The sequence below is a fragment of the Zootoca vivipara genome, chromosome 16 (assembly GCF_963506605.1).
Source record: "Zootoca vivipara chromosome 16, rZooViv1.1, whole genome shotgun sequence".
In the NCBI taxonomy this organism is placed as follows: Eukaryota; Metazoa; Chordata; class Lepidosauria; order Squamata; family Lacertidae; genus Zootoca; species Zootoca vivipara.
Window position 1 is genome coordinate 34670136 of NC_083291.1, and position 24038 is coordinate 34694173.

A 24038-nucleotide genomic window follows, 5' to 3' on the forward strand; every position below is an offset into this window, starting at 1 on the left:
AGGCGCGCAAAGAGCTTGTGTCTTGTCAGCAAGAATGGCTGTAGAGAATATATGAACTCCTCCCCCCCCCCGCCATTAATGTTTTGTGGCCCTCTCTTGTCGCCTTTTCTGCTCTTTTAGGTGTGGCAGCCATTTTGTGTTAAAGCATGCCCCCCACAGCAGCCATTTTGAGCGCAATCCCTCAAACAGGGCCTGCCCAGCCTGTGACTGTGTGCATATTAGGAAACTTTCCAGGTTTTGGGGGGGGGGTTGGTGAGCAGAGGCATAGCTGCCAAGTATCCCGTATCCACCGGGAAAACCCCTTTTTTCTTACTGTTTCCCGGCGGCATCCCGTTTGGCGATAAATCCCGGCATTCTCCCTTAAATTCGCTTCTTCCCGGCGGCCATTTTTCTGGTGCCGCTTTGCCCTTCTATGGGCACCAGAAAATGGCGCCGCCGGCGCCAGAAGTCGCTTCCGCGCATGACCGGAGGTTGCGTGACGCGACTTCCGGTGGCGCTTCGCCCTTCTATGGGCATCAGAAAATGGCGGCGCCGGAAGTCGCTTTTACGTGTTTCCGGTCATGCGCGGAAGCGACTTCCGGCGCTGGCGCCGCCATTTTCTGATGCCCATAGAAGGGCGAAGCGCCACCGGAAGTCGCGTCACGCAGAGGACATGCCTTCCGTGTGCACAGATGGCAACGATTTATCAGCTGCTCATGCCATAGCAGGATCCAAGGGGTTGAGGTCCCTTTTCCCACCCCTGCAAAATATTTGAGGGGGCTGGAGCCCCCCCCCCAAAAAATGATGGTTCAAATGATGTGCATGCGCTACATCTTGTGATCAATTATGTGGGGCAGGGCTTACCTGCCCCCTCCCAATATTTTATTCAAGTTGGTACCCTTGGCTCATGCTGTCCACATAGCAAAGTGCTTTGCAAAGTGATAGTCTACAAAAATGCTTTCAGAAAACCCCAAACCGCATCACTTCAAATGCTGTAAGGCAGGCATCCACAAACTGCGGCCCTCCATATGTTTTGGCCTACAACTCCCATGATCCCTAGCTAACAGGACCAGTGGTCAGGGATGATGGGAGTTGTAGTCCAAAACATCTGGAGGGCCGAAGTTTGGGGATGCCTGCTGTAAGGTGTGCAGGTGCCCCCTCTCTACTTTTCCCACCAAATACTTATATCCAACTGCAAGGATAAATGGGGTTCTTTTTTAAAAATAAAAATAAAGCTACTGCACCTAGTTTAGTTTGGGAGTTATGGGATTTATTTGATTCCCAGAGCCAACCCACAATTTCCTGAGACACAGGGTCCCTTCTGAAACATTGCGAGAACCACAGAATTGTGGAATTGGAAGGGACCACGAGGGTCATCTGGTCCAACCCTCTGCAATGAATCTTTTATTAAGATGGCGACACCCCCACCCCGCCCCACCCGCTGATTTGAGCAGATTATTAAAAGGGCAGCTTTCAGTGATGGGTGCCCATGCTCCTCAGCCCAGTTGCAAACCACCCCCTAGTGCTCAGAGTCCTGCTCAGATATCCACTTTCCATTCTCTCCGGAAATCTTTGCTCTCGAACATGCACACCAGCTATCTTTTGCAAGAGTTTGGTGTCATTGTCTTGTTGGGGGGGCGTACTTTGGGGGGGGGTCACAGCAGCAAACTCCCCCAACTCACACTTCCATCTATCACCTCTGGGCCAGTGGCATCTACAGCAGCTCTGGAGAATCTTCCTTGCATCATGCAGGGCAGCAGCCAAGCAAGCAGAATCACCTTTTTTAGTCACCACTTCTCCACATGCAGGGAGAATGGAGGATGGTGCCGTAAGAGCAAAGAAAGAAGCAATTGGCTTCCCCTGCCCTTCCGAATTCTTCTTCCCGTGTGGCTGTGGCTGTGTTATACTGGCAAAGCTGAGACATCTGTGCATGCATCAGTTACCATTGTGTATGAAAGCCATGATCATGCATGGATGTGGCATAGAGATGTTTGTGGATAATCCTGGGGCTCCTCCATATTGAGTGGCGGCAGAAGAGCTAGATGTCAGGACAAGGACTATGAGGAAGGTGTTGGAACTATGAGGAAGGTGTTGGAAACACAGTCTTCTTGATTACCTGGCAGAGATGATGTTTTGGCAAACTGGCCATGCCACAATTCTGCAACAGCCAGCAAAATTATCTCCCACAAGCCTATGCTGTGGACTATATCGGACTTCTACCTGATATATAAACAGCAGGCCCATAAGTCGAGGGAACCTCAAGATCTGCTGCCAATAGCCTTTCAGTTAGAAAACCAGGGGGGGGGGTTGAAAAACGTCCACATCACAGAGGTCAAAGTTTAATTTAAAAACATCACTCTCTTATACAATGGTGCAACTGGAGGAGTGAGAAGGAAACTGGATCAGCTGAGGAGTAAATGGCAAAGAGACCAGCTCCTGTAAACACACCTGGCCAGGTACTTGTGGGACCCTCCGCTAAGAGAAGGCTCGCTAATGGGAGACATCCCCAAGCAATTCCAAGGACTCCAACCAACCAGCCTGGGGAGGTAGCACCGCCCTCACTTCAGAGTGCTGGCGTTGCAGAAATAATTCCTGACATTGACAAGCATCTGAGAAGTCATTGATCCTTCAAGGTTCGGCTGAGGAAGAGGTGGGAGTAGGGGCAGGAGGAGCCTCTTTCTGAACCAGCTGTGGCTCATCTTCCCCATCGTGCGGAGGATGAACAAGCACCTTGTCCAAGATGCCAAATTCCTGGGCTTCGACTGGGCTCATGTAACGATCTCTCTCCATGGCAGCTTCTGTGAGGGTAAAGGACACGTAAAGGCTTAATACGTAAACGTGGAAAAGCACCGAAAAAGTGCAAGCCCACATACCAGGGAGTAAGCCCAACTGAGTTCAGGAGGCCTTCAGAGTCACCCTGCTCCTCCATCCCAACTTCCCTCTCCACTGCCATTCTGCACCTGAAGCATCCATGGCAGGGCCGTCCTTTCCATTTGGCTTAGTGGCGCGGCCATTAGGGGTGCTGGGCTGGGGTGTGCTGCTCATGTTCGAGGCGGCGAGCGAGGCACTGCTGCTGAAGCAGCCTAGCTCTGCCGCTGCCCCTCCTCTGTCGCACTTGCAGGGGGTGGTCAACTGTATCCTCCGCCGTGCGCTGTTCCCGCCACGCCCCCTCGCAACAGCAGGCTTGCTAGCCGCCGTTCCAACGATGCCTAGCAAGCCGGGGGGGGGGGCGCCGGAGGGATGTTGCACCATGGCGCTGGATACCCTTAAGACGGCCCTGATCCATGGCTATACACTGCAAGGGCCCCATCAACCCTTACTTAGTCTTCCAGGATTATTTGTTTACATAAAAATAGAATCAATGCACAAACGCAACATCGGTACAGTTTAAATTAGGGTCCAATTCCAGAGCCAAAATCATTTACAAATGCCAGAAAATACCAATAAATCTAACAGCACAAGTCCAGCCCTGGCCCAACTAATCATGTGACAGCACCTCTCAAGGCTGACCAGGGAGGGCTCTGGGTGTGTGTGAGAGAGAAATGTCGGTCTCCCAGGGTGAAAGACTGGGAGGAGAGAAAAAAGATCCCGGGTGAGAGCTGAGAGGAGCCACTGTCCTCTGTGGGTGCTAAGGACCAATAACTACTTTTAAGAATAATTCAATTTGCATCTTCTGTAGTTGTAATTTAGCTGTCTTATGGGGAAATCTTAATTAAAAATATATATATTTTCAAAAGGAAATTGTGTTGTCACGGAAGGAATTCTTGTTTTATTTGTTTATTCACCTTTTCATCAAAGGGAATCTGCAGCCCTACAGATGTTGTTGGAGCGCAGCTCAGATCATCACACTGGCTGGGGCCGACATCTCTGAAGGGCCACAGGTTCCCCTTCCCTGGCTTATACCCTGCCTTTCTTCCTCCATGGAACTCAAGTTGACATACATGTGAATCTCAGGTTGCCACCCACCCAGACACTGATGAGACTCAGACTTGCTGGGCTTCGGGTACCTTCAGAGCCTGCACGGGGACGGAAAGATTTATCTCACCACAGTGGTGCCAAAGGAGGGACAGATCCAAACTGGAGGCTGGAACAAGCATGTGGCCTCCCTCTCCCTTGTCCGAACGCTAGATATCTCTCCTGGAACACAAGGTTTCGTCTCCCTGCCCCATCTTCTGGCTCTGATGCTTCTTACCAATCACATCCAGGGGTTGCTTGGTGTGCTTGGCATAGAGGGCGTTGATCTGCTTCTTCAGTTTGAGGATCTCCTCAGCCTGGATGGCAATGTCTGTAGCCTGACCCTGGAAGTCAGGAATCAGAGAGTCAGTAGGAAATTTTACCCTGTCACCTGCTGAGACCATTCACTTACCAGCAAGCACTGGGCAATGCAGAGGATGGGTAAAGGTAAAGGTAAAGGACCCCTGGGTGGGTACGTCCAAAGGCAACTATGGAGTTGCAGCGCTCATCTCGCTTTCAGGCCAAGGGAGCCGGCTTTTGTCCGCAGACAGTTTTCCGGGTCATGTAGCCAGCATGACTAAACAGCTTCTGGCCCAACAGGACACCATGATGGAAACCAGAGCGCACGGAAATGCCATTTACCTTCCCGCCACAGCGGTACCTATTTGTCTACTTGCACTGGCATGCTTTCGAACTGCTAGGTTGGCAGAAGCTGGGGCAAAGCAATGGGAGCTCACCCCATTGCGGGGATTCGAACTGCCGACTTTCTGATTGGCAAGCCCAAGAGGCTCAGTGGTTTAGACCACAGTGTCCCCTAGGCAGAGGATGGATACGAGATCTGCACCCCATGTCCCACGTCCCAGGGAGCAGTTTGCTCAGGGAAGCATCAAGATAGGGTGCTGGCTAGAGAATACGGTGTAGCCCCTGCGAGAGAAAGCAGCAGTAGGGTTAGACTTACCCGTGCCCCACCTGACGGCTGGTGGATCATTACGCGGGAGTTGGGCAGAGAGTGGCGCATGCCTGGTGAACCGGCAGCCAATAGCAGGGAGCCCATGCTAGCTGCCTGCCCCACGCACCATGTGCAAATGGGGTTCAGGATATACTGCATGGTGTCGTAGATAGCCAGTCCAGATGTTACTGCACCACCTACGGAGGGAACCGAGAAGTCACTAGACACAACATGCCTTCCCAAGTAGCATTAAGGATAAGCTGGGAGACAGGAGATTCTGGGAGATTCTGTAGGGAAGCTGCTCTGACGTCACTCTGTGCTTTTCGTTGCCTCTCACCTGGGCTGTTGATGTACATGTGGATGGGCTTCTTGTTGCTTTCCGATTGCAGGAAAAGTAGCTGTGCAATAACCAAGCTCGCAACGTTGTCATCAATCTGTAGACGGGGAATGCAAGGCAGTGAATGAGAAGCAGGGGAACTCCTTGCTGCAGGAAGTCCACCTCCTGCTCAAGTCAATATATACCTAAAGTAAAGTTTACCTGAAGGAGCGTCTCCACCCTCATCATTCAGCCCGGACACTGAGTTCCTCCTCTCAGGGTCTTTTGGCGGTTCCCTCACTGCGAGAAGTAAGGCTACAGGGAACCAGGCACAGGGCCTTCTCAGTGGTGTCGCCCACTGTGTGGAACGCCCTCCCATCAGATTTCAAGGAAATAAACAACTATCTGACTTTTAGAAGACATCTGAAGGCAGCCGTGTTTAGGGAAGTTTTTAATGTTTGATGTTTTATCGTGTTTTTAATATTCTGTTGGGAGCAGCCCAGAGTGGCTGGGGAAACCCAGCCAGATGGGCAGGGTATAAAGAAAAAAACTATAATTATAATTATAATTTATTATTAGCAAGTCCATCTTGCTATCCATCCAAAATTCAGGAATGAGAACCCCACCAGCCCAGAGTGACAAAAGTGTGCACGTTAATATAATGCAAGGGACTTAATTAGAGAAATCCTTTGAACTTAATTATCTAAAAGACCCCCCCCCCCCGGAACCGTGTGCTGTGTGCAGAGGAGAGGAGAGGAGGTTCCATTTGATAAGCTGAAAATCTTGTACTGATGGAATGAATCCTGTACACTTAAATTCTTCCCACTATAAGCACGTTTAACCATCTATCCACAATCTTCAGAGCTCTTCACAATTTTTTTTAAAGCTCAGAGTGTGAAATTCTGTGTAGGTCAGTGGGGCATGCTCTCAGGGAATGAGGTCCACTCATAAAATGGGACTCCCCCCCCCCCGGCTCCTCTGCACACACCCCTAAACATGTAATGGGGGTTTCCTAACCCTCCAGTGCAGATTTTAAAGATGCGTGGAACCGTGCAGGGGGAGGAGAAGTCCTGTTGTGCAAGCAGACCATGTTCCGTCACCCAACAATTTAGCTGAATTATGCCCAGAATTCCCCAGGAGCTTGAGTTCATAGCCACATTCTGGGTGGAGTAAGTTAGACTGGTGACTGGGAGCGGCCACCAAGACCACATAACACCGGTTTTGAAAGACCTACATTGGCTCCCAGTATGTTTCCGAGCACAATTCAAAGTGTTGGTGCTGACCTTTAAAGCCCTAAATGGCCTCGGCCCAATATACCTGAAGGAATGTCTCCACCTCCATCGTTCTGCCCGGACACTGAGGTCCAGCTCCGAGGGCCTTCTGGCGATTCCCTCACTGCGAGAAGTGAGGTTACAGGGAACCAGGTAGAGGGCCTTCTCGGTAGTGGCGCCCGCCCTGTGAAACGCCCTCCCATCAGATGTCAAAGAAATAAACAACCCTCTGACATTTAGAAGACATCTGAAGGCAGCCCTGTTTAGGGAAGTTTATAATGACTAATGTTTTAATGTATTTTTAATCTTTTATTGGAAGCCGCCCAGAGTGGCCTAGGAAACCCAGCCAGATGGGCGGGGGAAAATAAATTGTTGTTGTTGATGTTGCTGTTGCTGTTACAAATGGACACCCTGTGCCAAAGGACCCATTTGCCTCGCTGAAGAAGGAGTTTGTGTACTTACTGGGCCCATGAGACAGACAATGCGCTCCCTCAGAAGGCGGGAGTAGATGTCATAAGCTCGCTCGCCACGACCCTGAAACAGAGAGAAGATCAGCACAAGTATCCTCAAAGCCTGTGATTTGGTGGTGGAGGAGGAGGAAAGTCCCAGCATATTTCAGAGGGAAGGACCTCCAGTCTCATACTAAGGAAACAGCTTGCTGGAAGCTTTCTGTAGCATGGTTCTAAGAGCAGAACAAAGTTATGCCATTTTGAAGGGCAATGGAACAGCTGCATGCTGAGAAAAACCTAGGTGTGCATCGACAGAAGGCAGAGTTGTAAATAAATTAGGGGACTTAAAACATGGCTGCCCCGTGATTCTGGTCTCCACAAACTCCATCCCTGACACTTTGGCTGTCACCACCAAAAAGAATTAAAATTTAAAAAAGCATCCACCCTTAGGGATATATAAAAGATGTACAGGTAATAATCTGTCCAATCAGAAGGAAACCTCCTCCAATTGCAAAAAGACTAGCACAATATACAAAGCCCTGTCCATATTCTTAAATTTTCTTAAGAGCCTTCATATGCAATCGCATACTATGAAACGTAATTTGTCTGCTTGTAGTTAGGTCTCTGGAGTTTTTGCATTGGTGGGCCTGCAGTGTGGCACAACCCTTAACAAATTACTGCTGTGAGCCTGACGCTAACTGCCAGCCACCGCCACAACCACCTGTTATAAGTGATTTCAGACTTTGCAATTCCTAGTCTGCTCCCTTTCCCAAAAATATGCTGATAGAGAAGAGTACCTCCCTCCCCTCCCCTCTGCTTACCGTTTGCTCCACTACAATGGGAATGAGAGGGATGTGACTCCGGGGAGACTGGTGGAGGCTCCGAGCCACAGAGAGGACGTGGCATCCCAGCCGCAAGGGGCGCTGCAGGCAAAGAGAAGGCCCGTTACCAAACAGACAAACACTCACCCCTGTCAATAAGCACCAGCACCTCCTCTGTACTCCTCCATTCAAGGCGCAGCATTTTCATTAACACCCTTTCAAATTCACTGCCACATTCACCACTGCGCCCTCAAGATCAGAGGGAAAGGGAGGAGACTACACTGCTTTTAGCATCTGTAAGTGTAGACAGCATCTTAAAAAGCAGAGACACCACCTTGCCGACAAAGGTCCGTATAGTTAAAGCTATGGTTTTCCCAGCAGTGATGTATGGAAGTGAGAGCTGGACCATAAAGAAGGCTGATCGCTGAAGAATTGATACTTTTGAATTATGGTGCTGGAGGAGACTCTTGAGAGTCCCATGGACTGCGAGAAGATCAAACCTATCCATTCTTAAGGAAATCAGCCCTGAGTGCTCACTGGAGGGACGGATCGTGAAGCTGAGGCTCCAATACTTTGACCACCTCATGAGAAGAGAAGAATCCTTGGAAAAGACCCTGATGTTGGGAAAGATTGAGGGCACTAGGAGAAGGGGACGACAGAGGACGAGATGGTTGGACAGTGTTCTCGAAGCTACGAACATGGGTTTGACCAAACTGCGGGAGGCAGTGCAAGACAGGAGTGCCTGGCGTGCTATGGTCCATGGGGTCACGAAGAGTCGGACACGACTAAACAACAACAACAAAGTGTAGAGGCAGGACTCAGCAGGGATGCCAGGTCAAAGAAAGCCAAGGAAAGGTGTGGCATTCTACTTTCATGAGAGAACAGCAACACTTACCCATCAGTCTTTTTTGTGCATTTGAAACACACCGTGCAACCAGCTGTTGCACTTACATGGCAGGCTAGCAATATCCCCATGAGTTTGTCTCCGAAGACAACACTTTGCGTTTGGTGATTGGAATCAAAGAAGCACAGAGTTGGAGGGGACCCCCAAGGGTCCTCCAGTCCAGGCTTCCTCAACCTTGGCCCTCCAGATGTTTTGAGACTATAATTCCCGTCATCCCTGACCACTGGTGCTGCTAGCTAGGGATCATGGGAGTTGTAGGCCAAAAACACCTGGAGGGCGGAGGCTGAGGAAGCCTGCTCTACTCCAACCCCCTGCAATGCAAGAAATCTCAACTAAAGCATGCATGACAGATGGCCATCCAGCCTCTGCTTAAAAACCTGCAAGGAAGAAGAGTCCACCACCACACCTCCGTTCCACTGTCGAAACAGCTCTGTCTGTCAGAAAGCTATTCCTAATGTTGAGTCGGAATCTCCTTCCTTGCAACTTGAATCCATTGCTTCCGAGTCCTACCCTCCAGAGCAGGAGAAAACAAGCTTGCTCCACATGAAAGCCCTTGAGATATCTGAAGATGGCTTTCATATCTCCTCTCAGTCTCCTCTTATCCAGGCTAAACGTACATAGCTCCTTAAACCTCAGCCTCTTAGCTGCTATACCAGTTCTCAAAGAAATGATGTCTCCCCTCCCACTCTGTGGCCACCAGCAATGATGTGCTACAGGGCCCACAGCAAAGTCACAGTACCGGGATGAAACTATCACCTCTGTGTACAACCTGCAAAGGGCCTAAGTGCTGCCATTCCCACCCACCTCCCTCTTCTTCTGCAAAGGAAGTTTGCAGACCCCGAAAGTATTTGCTACCCCCCCAATAAACACCCTAAGTGGCTTGCTTTAAGCAGTTGGCCAGTATGTGGGTTGACCCTTCTCCTCCCACTGCCCTGCAGCACCACAAAGCAGAGAAGAGCACATGTAGGCCTTTGGAGAGAGACAGACCAGGGACTCATCCTGCGGGGCTACTTTTAAGGAGATCCTAAGCATTTGAGTCTCCCTGGCTCCGAAAACCAACATAATACAGGTTTATAGAATCATGAATGAATGCTCCAAGCAAAATGGACATCCTTTGCCCCCGGCGCACTCCCACCCCCCAAAAATCCTCTAGAATTCAGGGTGACCACAATGAAACTGAGCAGGAGAGAGAAACATTCAGGAGAGAGAAAATAAAAAGTACTTTCCCGCACTTGCTACATCCTTTTACAGAGCTTGTAGCAACAAGAGAGAGCGAGGATCCCTGGCTTAGATGGGCTGGAAAACGGGATTGGACCAAATGCATGGGTTGTTATGTGTGGTGGTGTATATTTTGCTGCTGCTTCAGTTTGTAAACCGCCTCGTGCGTACGAATTAAAAGTGGAAGGGTGGGGGAAACTGAAACGTCTATTCAAATAAGTCTATTCAACATCTGTCCCCCCGCAGCAGCTTAAAATGATATTTCCTGTTTAAAGGGGCCTTCGAGTATGGGAGGGGGGGCAAAAGGATGAGGAAGGGGCTGCCACCACCGCCTTCCATATTCTGCCTCTGAGGTTGCAGAGGAGGCTAGAGAGCAGCTGTGAAAAAAGGAGGCGCTCCGCCCGCGGCTGCAAGGCTCGGATCGCTTCCTTGGCTCTTTGCATTCCCCACGCAGCCTGGCGCGGCTGCTTGCCTTTGAGGAGACGGGAGGAGTGGGAGCTCCAGGAGGCGTTTGAGGCAGGAGAAATCTATGCAAGGAAGGGGTGGCTCTCGGGGTGGGGGCTTCCTCACTACTGCACCCACAGTCCCTGATGCACCCACCCTCCAAACCCCACCCACGAGCACTTGCCCCTCACCACTATCCTCTGCAACATGCTGCCCCGGAAGGTCTTGCTTTCCACCGTCCCACGTGGTTTTCTTAAAAAGGTGGGGGCAAGAATACGCGAATCACGTGACGATGGCTGAGGTGCAGCGTTGCTACGCCACCGCGGTGCACCATGGGAAATGTAGTATAAAATTTAGGCACCGGGGGGGTTTTTTATTTTATTTTTTTAAAGCGGTTTTAGTATTAAGCTGCTCTAAACTGGTCCATGGGGTCACGAAGAGTCGGACACGACTAAACGACTAAACAACAAAAACAACAAAAGAGTGTCATTCATTCAGTGCCGGATTTACGTACAGTATAAGCTAAACAATCTCGAAACAAAATAAAAAATTCCTTCCAGCAGCACCTTAGAGACCAACTAAGTTTGTCATAGGTATGAGCTTTCGTGTGCATGAACACTTCCTCAGATACCAAGCTATAAACAAGCTATAACTTAGAGCCCCACTCCCAAAAATTTAAAGGAAAAAAACCCTGGATGTAATAATAATTATTTCACTATTAATATACTTCTTCTTAATTGTATTTCACTATTAATATAGGCCTACTTCTTCTTAATTGTATTTCAGTTCAACAATTACTTTGATAAAATACATATTTTGTTATGTGCAAATGGCTTTAGATAGCCTACTCATTAGGTCCATAAATTACCATATAGCATGCTGTATATTCAACACAAAAAACAACGACAATTTGTTGACAAAGGACAGCTGGACATATAAAGGGTCCCATTATCTTCATTAGCTTAGGGCCTCATCAAACTTAAATCTGGCCCTGCATTCATTCATTTTTAAGCAAACGGGATTTTAAAAAATAAGTGCACGGCAAGAGGAAAATAAGCATTTGTCAGATGGCTGCGGGGGGAGAACCGAATTTTTTTGTAGGTCTGCAAGTTCAGAGGTGGCTAAGATCAGCAGCGGTCCATTCTTGCGCCTTCAATAGCGATGGGATCTGCAAAAAGGAGCAAGTGAGGCGTCTCATGGCATGCACCAAATTTCCTCTAATGCCAATGTGCCTCTAAAGGGGAGGTAAAGGGACCCCTGACTATTAGGTCCAGTCGTGGACGACTCTGGGGTTGCGGCGCTCATCTCGCTTTACTGGCCAAGGGAGCCGGCGTATAGCTTCCAGGTCATGTGGCCAGCATGACAAAGCCGCTTCTGGCGAACCAGAGCAGCGCACGGAAACACCTTTTGCCTTCCCGCCGGAGCGGTACCTATTTATCTACTTGCACTTTGACGTGCTTTCAAGTTGCTAGGTTGGCAGAAGCAGGGACCGAACAACGGGAGCTCACCCCGTCACAGGGATTCAAACCGCCGACCTTCTGATCAGCAAGCCCTAGGCTCTGTGGTTTAACCCACAGCGCCACCCGCGTCCTTTGATGTGCCTTTAGGGTTGCCATATTTCAAAACATAAAAACCAAGACATCCCAAAATTTGTTGAGATTTTTTTAAAAGGAAGACCCGAAAGTTGTTGACATTGTTTTAGCCACTCACATTAAATGTCTACAGATGGTGACATTGCTGTCAGCCACAGGAAAAGAGGTTTAAAAAACCTCACCGCAAAGGGGTACCTTACATTTCCAGGTGGGGGGTGGAAGTCTATCACTCACCGTCATTCTTCCAATTTCTGCTTCCTCCACCAAGTTTCTAGCATTTATATTTTGGAGATGGCAAATTTTGCACAAAAGATAAGTTTGTGCAATATCATATCAGAAGAATCTTTATTTGCATCAGCCACTAGCCATAGCAATAAAATAAAATATACTGAGGATAGAGGTAAAAACTTAATTATGCAAAATACATTTTCGAGGTCTATATCAATAAAGCTTGTGCAAGAGTAGTGGTAGTAGCTTCTGCATTGATTTAGATTATATTCTGCGTGTTGGTGTTGGTGTTTTTTTAAAAAAATCTGAGTTTTGTCATGACTATAAATGAATTATAATGATAATGTAAATAAATGTTTACTGCTGAGTGCCTCACAGGCATCCGATCATACAGCAGGATACAATATCGAACCCGCCGCTGTTATGAGCTTACATCACAAAGTCAGCTGTGTCTGTTATGAGTAAGTCTCCTGGGATCTCCCTGTTTTGCCATTGTACACTCTTGCCTGCTGACTTTATGATAGATGCTTTCAGATCCATTGTACCATGTCCAAGACCTGTATTTCCACTACCGTCCGCACAGTGGCAAGAATGCCAGAGAAATATCCTGCCAGCAACAGCACAGGGAGAGCTGCCTCCATAATATTTAAACTCCACCCAGTAGACATACAAATAAATCAGCCCTATTGTAGTATATGCCAGTGCACCGAAATACCTTCATACATGCAGGGATCTTCCTTTAGGCAAATCACTAATTTAGGGTGCAATCCTAGCCCCCCCCCCAAATACATTGGCTGGGAGAAATTAGGCCCCACTGATCTGGCCTTAAGTCTGTGTAAATAACTTATCCCAGCCTATCTACTTGTGTCAGCTTAGGGAAAGACCTGTTGGTGGAAGTTATTATTTAATATTATTGTCAGCATTTATTAAATTTATACATCACCCTCTATCTGAAGATCACAGGGCAGTTAACAAGTTATGCCGGTATCAAACCCTCCAAGTGTCCCTATTTTCCAGGGGCAATCTCAGATTTACAGAAACCGTCCCAGTTTCTGATTTGATCTCAGAATATCCCGCTTTTCCTTAGGACATCCCTATTTCCATTGGAGATATGTTGGAGGGTATGGAGTTATGCAACCCCTGTTCCATCTGAAGGCAGCCCTGTATAGGGGAGTTTTTTAATGTTTAATTTTATATACGCTGGAAGCTGCCCAGAGTCGCTGGGGCAACCCAGTCTGATGGGTGGAGGTATAATTATAATTTCCCTATTTTCATCGGAAAAATGTTGGAGGTATAGAGCTCAAAAAGGGCTGTGTCAATTGGGAAAGTGAGTCCTGCCTATATAGATCCCTTTGTTTTTCCATACGTTAAGGGTCTCAAGACTGATTATATTTGCCGAAAAGTCAGAGAAGATGAATGTCCCTGAGTGTGCCAGGTTCCTACAAAATGCCCCGCCCCTTCCCATCACAGGGTGCAGCTGTGGTTCTCATTCCCCGTCCAATTCACATGCTTGCCAGTCAAGGCCAGAAAGATGGTGAAGTTACTAGAAGCAGAGCCATACCTCCCCTTGGCTGCAAATCTGGGACAAAGGAAAGTAACATTGTAGTGCAATCTGTTCTTTGCAACTCCATGGAGGGGGGGTGGGCATGACAAAAAGGCCCCTTCAGACTGCAACAACTTCTGTCTGTTCTTGTATGTTTCCTCTCCAGGCATGGAACTTGGCGATCCAATCTTTAGCTGCGGGGGGGGGGCATACCCCTCCTGATATTTCGCACATGAAAGAAGGACACTCTCTTGTGCTTGAAAAATGTTCTCACAGCTTGAGCTGCCACAACTACAGGTGGGGGAATCTGTAATGCTTCCCTACCTCAGCGTTTTTCCTGCCTTCTATATTTTGTTACTACATCTCTTGTGCTGACTTCTGAAACTCAATACGTACACCAACTGCAACTACTGGTATTTCCTTTTTGGAAAATGGGAGAAAATTTAATTTCACAGAGGATTGAGGTGTTAATTATAACAAAGCTGGGACTCAAAGCACCCAGCGACATTTACTATCTAATGTTACCTGCAGAGGGGCTGGTAGAGACGAAGAGAAATGTCCTTTCTTATCTCCAAAGAGTTGCATGGATCTCATAAAGGAAACGGCAAAGGGAAATATTTTAAATATTGCATTGAGAAGCAAGGATATGGGAATTGAGGGGGGGGATTTGCATGTTGTAATGATTTAAATTCTGCCCCTTTTAGTTAAATGGTATCTCTTTCTTATTAATGTTAGGACTTTAAACCTGAGACGCTGGCAAATTAGCAAGGTAATGTGATTTAAGTTGTTAAGTCGTTAAGTTGTTAAGATGCTCAGTATATATAGAGCGTTTGTTTTGTTTGCCTGTGGGGTGTGGAGCAGTCATGTCTGAAAGCTCTGGAGGTGTTTCTGTTATTTTTCTGCAATAAAGCTGTCTTCGAAAGTTGAGCTTTGGTGAGTCGTTTTCTGCTGCAAAGCTACAAGAATTTTACCACAAGAAGAATCCAGCCGCTGTGCTTAATGCTCTGCAAAGAGAACAGTTTCTGGTCTGTATAGCGCAGCAAAAGCGTTTTACTGGACCAGTGCAGAAAACCTCTTTAATTAATTCGTGTGAATGCTTTTTCATGCGCGCACGCGCACACACACACACACACACACACAAACATGGATGTTTAGAACCAGCAGGTGGTTTTTCTTTTAATGCCATGGGGATAAACATTAAACACCTGCCACCGTCTGCATCTGAAGCTGCTGTTCCAGGAAACGGATTCAAGACTGGTTGAAGAACTGGCAATTCTGTGGAGCAGGATAGGACTTTGGCAGTCACGAAGCCCTTTCAAAGGTATCCACCATGAACAAGGCCATCATATTCATCGAGGAATCGGAAGGGGAGAAATGTACAAGGAGTAAAGTGTTGTAAAAATCCAATAAATTGATACAAAGCAGGAAATCACAAGTAGCAATGCCGGGCATTTAGAAAATTCTACGCAGCAATAGTAGAACAATACTTTTACTAGGACAAAAAAAGGAAAAGGGGAAAAAAACCTACAAGGCACTGTTCCAGTCTTTGAGTACTGTAAATCAAAACTCATTCAAGCTGGATTTAACAAATAATAGTTTTTAAAAGGAGATTAGGAGAGAGGACATTTTCTGAGTACGATGGGAAGGATGGTCTGAAATCTGTATGTAATAGCCTTAAAATGGAAAGAAAGAGGCATTTGATTGTGCCCAGTGTAAAAGGATATCAGGTTGCAGCAAGGCTTTCTTGGACAAAGAAATAATAGGCTCTCTCCCTTGGATTTCAATAGTTGCTGCTGGCTTTTTCATTTTCGAAAGGAGAGTGGCCCATTGTCCCAGCCCTGCCTTGCTGCAACCTGATATCTTTTCCCTCAGACACCATCTAACAGTAGAATCCTATACATGTCTACTCAGAAGTAATCCCACCTGAATTCATTATGGGGGTGCTTACTCCACGGGAAATGTGTATTGGGGTACACCCTCCCTTTTTGTTCATCCTAGCTTTAGAACCATTAGCTATATGCCTCAGAACAAGGCATGTAGCTTGTTCTGACATCAAAGGAATCCAGACATCAAAGGAATCCAGGTTGGGAACCAAAACTATACATTCGGACTGTTTGCTCCTGATTTAATTATTGTGACACCTGACCTGCTAAACACAGCAGCAAAAATATTGTGAGAGCTTAACAGTTTTGCAGGCCTGCAAGTTAGCTTCTCACAATCCGAAGCTTTATGCTTCAATATATCACCCAAGAAACAAAAAAACATTCACAGAATTCACAGGCATTAGACTCTGTCACACAAAGCATAGATATTAAGGAACTATTATAACAAGAAACCTTAACAGACTCTGTTCACAAAACTATCCCCTTGTATGGCGGACAATTCTTCAAAATTTGGGGAAAATTGAGCAAAACCCATGTCGTCCTCCCAGGCAGATTAGTAATGGTAAAAACAACGATCCTACCAAAACTGCTGTTTCTATTCCAATCACTCCCAATTTAGACCCCACTCAACTAGATACGAAAGTGGTAGGGGGGAAAAATCATTTATTTTTTACTGCAAAAGGCCCAGAATAAATGCCAATCTCCTGTATCTCCCCACAGTGAAAGGAGGCTGGAGCATCTTAAGCCTGGAACTATATTTTATTGCTCTCCAAGCATAGGCGCCATCTCTGAGAGGGCCCTGGGTGCCTCGGCACTCACAAAATTTGCACTGTGGGTGCCTGGCGGGGTGACCTAATGTGTCGCGTGTGTGTGTTGTCATATAGCATGACATAGGCACCATCTGCATGGGGTTGTGGATGCCTGTGCCCAAGGCCCCCCAAATGTTCGCCATGCCGCCCCACCCCTGCAGCCACTTCTGTGACCAGCCCAAGGCCTCTGCTGTGAGGCCTCCCCTGAGGCCCGCTGTGGCCGCAGATGCCCCCTAGAAGCTGGGCTGCACTTCCAGAAGCACGTCCACAGCCACAGGGACCCTCGACAAAGACTCCACTGAGGAGCCAGAGGCTTCGGCCCAGTCACCGCCAAGGCACATGTGCGACATGACATCGTGTCACACGCACATGATGGCCCAAGTGATGTCATGGGCACCCACAATCTGGAGCCCAAGTCAGAGCCTCTGTCACCAAGTAAGGCATGCCATCCCTTTTATTTTAGATGACACCTCAAAACAATGGGAAACAGAGCTAGCTGGGGGAATACTGACCTCAGCATGCCCTTTCTTAAAGCAAAAACTTAGAACTTGCCTAAAAAAATGAAGGAGAGTCATGCAAACCATGCTTAATGCATGGAAAGAGACGTGGGCAGAGCCGGGGTCAGGGAGGGACAGCTGCCCCCCCCAATCAATAAAAATACATAGCTAACGTTATAATTTATTATTTATACCCTGCCCATCTGGCTGGGTTTCCCCAGCCACTCTGGGCGGCTTCCAACAAAATATTAAAAATACAATAAAACATCAGACATAAAAAACTTCCGCCTGCCCCCCCCCTAAAAAAATACTACGATTTCAGATATGTTTGGGTTGTTTAGTCGTTTAGTCGTGTCCGACTCTTCATGACCCCATGGACCAGAGCACACCAGGCACTCCTGTCTTGCACTGCCTCCCACAGTTTGGTCAAACTCATGTTCGTAGCTTTGAGAACACTGTCCAACCATCTCGTCCTCTGTCGTCCCCTTCTCCTAGTGCCCTCCATCTTTCCCAACATCAGGGTCTTTTCCAGGGAGTCTTCTCTTCTCATGAGGTGGCCAAAGTATTGGAGCCTCAGCTTCAGGATCTGTCCTTCCAGTGAGCACTCAGGGCTGATTTCCTTCAGAATTGATAGGTTTGATCTTCTTGCAGTCCATGGGACTCTCAAGAGTCTCCTCCAGCACCATAATTCAAAAGCATCCATTCTTTGGTGATCAGCCTTCTTTATGGTCCAGCTCTCACATTACCTCACAACAATATGATGTGGTCAGAAGGTGGGCAAAAGTTCTATACCAGCTATGTAACTTTTATAAGAGAAACACAGCACTCTCAGACCAAGAAATACCAACTACACAAGGAAACTTACAAACCCCTTGACTGCTACTCCAACAAAATCTGCAACTTTTCTTTTGCTAACCCAATGACCAATAAGGCAGCCACAAGACCACTAGCCACATTTCAAGGATTTATAATATCCACAGAAGGATGTGGTCCAAGTATAACATTTGCAATCTATACCATTCTACTTAGTCCACCAGTTGGTTCACTTGTCCTTGGGAATGCAATTTTGGCTATGAACTTGACACAGGACTTTGGACAAACAAACAAAAAGCCCTTTAAGTCTGTTTCAGCAAGCAATAGAGAATTAACCCTTAAACTCATATAGAAGCGGACGACAGAGGATGAGATGTTTGGACAGTGTTCTCGAAACTACCAACATGAGTCTGACCAAACTGCAGGAGGCAGTGGAAGACAGGAGTGCCTGGCGTGCTATGGTCCTTGGGGTCACGAAGAGTAGGACACGACTAAACAACAAAACTCCTAGGAATCTGGCCGTGATCTATCCTGGCACCTCACAATGTTGCTGTAGGGGTTGGCTGAATACTGAAGTTAATTTTGCAATCAGTCCAGAAAACTTTTTTTTGTGCCTGCATCCTATTGTGTCTGAGGTACAAAGGTTATGAGGCTCTGCAAATATTTATTGGACTGCTTTCTGTGTAAGAATAAAACAAATAGCTTGGCTTCTAGATTAAAGAAGGATCTGCATTCCACCCTTAATCCTAACTCTATTTACTTGAGAGTAAGCCCCATTAAATTCAACAGGATGTCCTTTTGAGTATAGATAAAGTTAGGATTGTGCTGTTAGTCTGCAATCTTATACCCGCTTACCTGGTGGAAAGTCCTATTGAATCCAAGGAGGCTAACCCTGAGTAGACATGTAAAGGTCCCCTTGGCCCACAGAATTCTGGGAACTGTAGTTCTGAGAAGGGGGTAGTCAAATAAGCTTCTGTATCCTCACTAAAACCACAATTCCCAGGATTATTTGGGTGGGAACCAGCATAGTTAAAATATTTCAAAATATAGCTGGATTTGTTTCAACTGTGTGAAATGTTTTTGGATAGACTTGTGGTATACAGTATTATCATGATAACCAAGAGTGTTTGGGGTTTTTTTTATGCAATGGTCGAACACAGGTTCCTTTCTGGAAACTGTTATGATGATCAGTGATAAAAAATGCTTTGTCATAAAGAGGTGCATAATGACACCTGTCTTTCTTTCTTTCTTTCTTTCTTTCTTTCTTTCTTTCTTTCTTTCTTTCTTTCTTTTCTTTTTTTGCTGTGTTATCTATCACATACAGTCTTTTGGTCCATGCAATTCTGATCAATTAAATGGCAAACTTGGTATTTCACAAAACGCTGGATAGGAACCTGAGCCAATCCTGTGACCCATGGCCATTTAGAGTTTGGGGTGGGGCACCAGTGGAGTTCCAGGTCATCAAAGTGGCATTGCCTGGGGGCTCTTGCAGTAATACCAACCACTTTTGCATGTTACAAGGGATCATTGACAACTTCTGGGATTCTCTAGCTCAGCCTATCGAAGCAGCAAATTGTCTTGAGCCTGGGTTGCCATACATCCTCTTTTCCCAAGACATGTCGTATTTTCCAGGGGTAAAATTTTTGTCCTGGCAGATTTTTTTGAATTTGCCAAAATGTCCTCTTTTTTGTTTTTTGTTTGTTTGGTACCAAGGAAGCACACGTACGTTCAGGAACTGTCGTTCCAGGAGTACTAGAATTGGACAAGAGCTAATTCAGACATGCGTGTTTGGTTATTCCTTTACTTACTTTCAACAGCTATCTCCTTCTTTCCCATAAAAGAAAAAAATAAATCAAGGCAGCAAACAACGTGATAGGAAAATAGAACAATATCAAACAGCATCTTCTCTACTGCACCTCCTCCCCTCCAGCCCCAGGCACCCGCAAATGTGTCGTCTTTTTTGCTCTTCAAAATATGGCAGCCCTATCTTGAGCCAGCCTCAATGATTCCTGGCTTGGGATTGCCACCCCAAGTTTTCTCCTTCCACTTAAGGTTTCTCCTATGAGAGTTAAAGAAGCAGCATTCTTAAGGACTGTGCTGGTGCAGAGGAAGAGGCTGGCTAAGCAACAGCCCTATGGCGTGAAGAGCCTCCAGGGCAGGGTTTCCCAATCTTGGGTCTCCAGCTGTTTTTGGATTACAGTTCCAATGCCGGATTTACATATAAGCGAAACAAGCTATAGTTTAGGGCCCTACTCTCTTGGGCCACCACGCAAAATTAAAGGAAAAACAACAACCTGGATGTACATTTCCAAAATATAAGATAAAAAAAACCTACATACAGCAACAGTGTTTTGTGTTGTGTAGGCTCCTATGATGTAAGTAATGGGCCCCACCTGCTAGCCTGCTCCCTAAAATATCACTGGTTTTGTTATGTGCAAATGGCTTTAGGTCCATAAATTACCATATAGCATATACTCAACACAAAAAACAGCGACAATTTATTGTTGACAAAGGACAGCTGGACATATAAAGGGCCCCATTACTTTCAGTAGCTTAGGGCCTCATCAAACCGGCCCTGTACAGTTCCCATCATCCATGACTACTGGTCCTACTAGCTAGGGATGATGGGCTTTGTAGTGCAACAACAGCTGGAGACCCAAATTTGGGAAACCCTGCTAGAGAACTAATGAATCCAAGAGTTTATCTCCCTCCCCCTTTAAATATCTCTTTGCATGTGGTAACGGTAATGAGGGTGAGCAAGTCAGGAACATAGTTAGCTGTGCCCCACCTAGTCCCATTTCCCTATCCTTCTAGGTTGGGCTGTTTGTTTAGAGGGAGATTAGCCACTGTTTACAATCCCAGGTTTCCAGCTTCTTTTGTCCTACCTATGACATTCTACCTGTTCCATGAATAAAAGAGCCATTTGTAAAGTTTTACTGCAGGTAGACACAAAGGCTCGGTAAAGATGGCTGTTGTCATCCTTGAAAAGGTTCGCAGGTGCTGACAGACTCACCTTCGTACAGGACTGGCCTAGGACTGGCCAAATATTTATGGTGTTTCTGTTTTTTATATTTTTATATGCTTACTGTGATTTTATACTTGCAGTACAGCACTTCAATGTTTTCTGCAGGAGTTAGTGGTATACCTGCATACCACACACACATATATTCTTTTTCCTGTCTAAGGTGAAGGATAAGATGTGCCCACCCCCGTTACATCTTATGACCGGACAGGTAGTTGTATTTTCTTTCAATACTGGTGGCGGGGTAGGGGGTCATTTTCCACCATACTTGAGAGCAGCCAACTAGATTAAGGCAGCACCTCGCTGCGACATCTCAACATCATGTTGCCTAATGGGAGAGCTGTACTACTGCACAAGTACAGTCGTACCTTGGATCCCAAACACCTTGTGAGTCGAATGTTTTGGCTCCCGAATGCCGCAGATCTCGAAGTGAAATTCTGGTTTGCAAATGTTCTTTGGAACCCGAACGTCTGACACGGCTTCCACCTTGGTTTCCAAAAGTTTTGGAAGTCGAACGGACTTCCGAAGCTTCCGGAACAGATTCTGTTCGACTTCCGAGGTACCACTGTATTTTGAATTCACCTCTGCCTTCTTAAACCCACATGCTGCTGCTTAGGTTATCTCCTGTACCAGGGGCGGAGGAAGGGGGGTGCGGTGGGTGCGGGCTGCCCCGGGTGTCACCATTGAGGGGGGTGACAAAATGCCGGGTGGGACTCATCACGGGGCCTGCAGTGCACCTGAGCCACGTGTCTCTCCTGGGAGAGATGGCTTGGGTGTGCGCAGGCTCCACGCTACCCAAACGGCCCGCCCGCTGCCTCCCCGCCCCAGCTGTAGGGCGGTTGTGTGGGAGAAGGCAGGCAGGCTCCGGAGGCCCCACAGTGTACCCCGCCCGTATGGGCGTGCCCCTCCAGGCGCCCGAGCAGCTTCCTCTGCTGCTGTCCTGTACCTGCCACCTTTTATTCGTTTGTGCTCATTTATTTGCTCCAGGTGGCGCTGTGGGCTAAACCACTGAGCCTAGGGCTTGCTGATCAGAAGGTCGGCGGTTCGAATCCCTGTGACGGGGTGAGCTCCTGTTGCTTGGTCCCAGCTCCTGCCAACCTAGCAGTTCGAAAGCACGTCAAAATGCAAGTAGATAAATAGGAACCGCTACAGCGGGAAGGTAAACGGCGTTTCCATGTGCTGCTCTGGTTTGCCAGAAGCGGCTTTGTCATGCTGGCCACATGACCTGGAAGCTATACACCGGCTCCCTTGGCCAATAATGCAAGATGAGCGCGCAACCCCAGAGTCGGTCACGACTGGACCTAATGGTCAGGGGTCCCTTTACCTTTAGCTTTTATCCCTGAGAACTATTTGCAGCAGAAAGCCCATGTCCCTATCCTCCTCTTAGGACTCCTCTAGTAGCAGTCAGGAACCGGTGTGTATACACAATGGGACTAAAATTGGAGTTGAGCAGTAAGAAATGTGAATTCATTAAGCCTCTGCTCCATCCCTTTCCCGTCATAATTTTAACTAGGGTTAAGATGAAACCGGTTGCCCTTCAGAGACGCCAGGGCTTAAATCAGAAACCCCTTGGGTTCGAGTTGTGGCCTAGCCAGAGCTCTCACAAACTATGAGGCAAAGTATACATGACATATCATTCCATGGCTCTTTTTCCAACATTTTTTAATGAGCAAAAGAACTGTCTGAAGCTTTGAGGCTGACCAAGAACAGGAGGGGAAGGGTAGAAGAGGTGCTGAAAACGTTCCCCTTGGTCTGGATTTGCACTCAGAATCCTCCCCACTCACACATACTTTTCTCCCTGGAAGAAAATGCTGGTACCCTTATAATTTTACCCCTTGGGGAGAGAGACAGCCTGAGGAGACCGATTCCGAGCAGACCAATGGCAGGAAGGGAAAGAGTTGGTGATACACAAGGTACATCATGTGTGGCCTGACTAACTTTCTTGACTTATCTGTTTGGTACATTGGACATTTTCCTGTTTGTGTGATCTGTGCTTGCCAGATATCATGTGTGCATGGTACTGATGTAGCAGAATACCTGTAGGGATGTGCAAGAGCTTCATAGGCGAGGAGAAAAAACTGTGCATGAGAGAGGGAAGAGAATCATATTTGTGGGACAAGTCTTGTATGAGTTTAATATGTACTGTACAGCGGTTCTTGTCAATGTATGGTAAGGTGATGTGGGAGACCCAGTCTACATATAATCCACAGAGCCCAGAAAATACCGTAAGCTCTGATGGCAAAAGCCAGAGTTAATTTTTTCTCTTTCTTTTGAAGGAGGACCTAAAATTGAATCTATATAAATATAATTAGCATATACAAATGTTATGCAAATTTGGGTTATGGACACCACCATCACCACCCCAAGGCTTTATGTGCCTAGCAATGTCCCTGGTCACCATGCAGAGGTGGTTCTTTTGTGTACAGGCAAGCTGCCCACTGGACGAAGCTATTTTTTCCCTTCCCTTCATAAGCATTTAGAAACTGTACACTGTAGTTGGATGGACAACTTTTGTACGCTCTGGACCCATTGCAAATGACAAGGGTCTCAATGCCGGCTTCCACTCTCAGGCCCTAATTAGGACCTAGTGCCTGTTTTGCAGTGAAAAAAATCTTCTGTTTGCTGCATTTTTGGATCTAGCAGTGCCCGAGTTATGGTGGGTTTGTGTGCTTCACTATTGTTTTGTTTAAAAGATGCAAGGCCCATGATGTGGCTAAAATTAGAGGGAGACAGGGGTTGGGGCGTGTGGATTTAATACAGGCTCCCCTACCTCCACCCTCACCCACCCCATAGTTTGAGCATTGGTTCCACCTTCGGCTGCTCACCTAGGGAATGCAGGCTGGAAATGCTTGCTTTCACCTTTGGCTTGGCACTGACAGAAGTGACCTTCGTTCCCTCCAATCCATCAGGGCCTCAGGGACTGTATTCCCCCTTTTAAAAATACTGCCTGCCTTCACCACCTAAGCAGAACTTGACAGAGTTGAGATGGGGAGCACCGTGGAAGAACTGCGTGGGTCATGGGTATCCTGGGGTGGCACTTTCTGCTAAGCCAGGTCTGAAATGTATAGCTCCTTTTGATACCTACCAGAATGTGGTTTGACTGGTCAGACCAGGAAAATAGCAGAGGCAACCTGAGCCTTGCACCCCACTCCAGACTAGTGAAACAAGAAGCCTCTTCTGCCTTCCTAAGCTACTCATATCGACGTATTTTCCCTTCTGTTGCCACAAAACAGAAGGCAAAGGAGAATGACGTGGTCGAGGCAGCCAGGGACGAAACAGCCAAGCCACCTGGCTCCAGCTCCTCTCCTGTTCTTGTATTTTAATTTATGGTGCATAAAATGCCCAC

The 24038-nt window shown here is 47.2% G+C and overlaps 1 protein-coding gene across 1 annotated transcript; it reads right to left on the reverse strand.

Annotated features, from left to right (window-relative positions):
- Positions 1-2302: 2302 nt before the first annotated feature.
- Positions 2303-10557, reverse strand: CLPP (caseinolytic mitochondrial matrix peptidase proteolytic subunit). The gene is made up of 7 exons (XM_035097387.2): positions 10497-10557; positions 7740-7841; positions 6932-7003; positions 5220-5316; positions 4892-5079; positions 4172-4277; positions 2303-2777 (listed from the first exon to the last, which is right to left on the reverse strand). The coding sequence occupies exons 1-7, from the start codon at positions 10512-10514 to the stop codon at positions 2608-2610; spliced, it is 753 nt and encodes a 250-aa protein (XP_034953278.2). The 5' UTR covers positions 10515-10557; the 3' UTR covers positions 2303-2607.
- Positions 10558-24038: the final 13481 nt, after the last annotated feature.

What these genes read in the sequence shown, in the direction of transcription:
- CLPP (XM_035097387.2), bottom strand. An exon ending in CCATTGTAGTGGAGCAAACG is followed by an intron (nt 7,004 to 7,739) that starts GTAAGCAGAGGG and finishes TCTCTGTTTCAG; the next exon opens with GGTCGTGGCGAGCGAGCTTA. An exon ending in AGCCGTCAGGTGGGGCACGG is followed by an intron (nt 4,278 to 4,891) that starts GTAAGTCTAACC and finishes CCTGACTTCCAG; the next exon opens with GGTCAGGCTACAGACATTGC.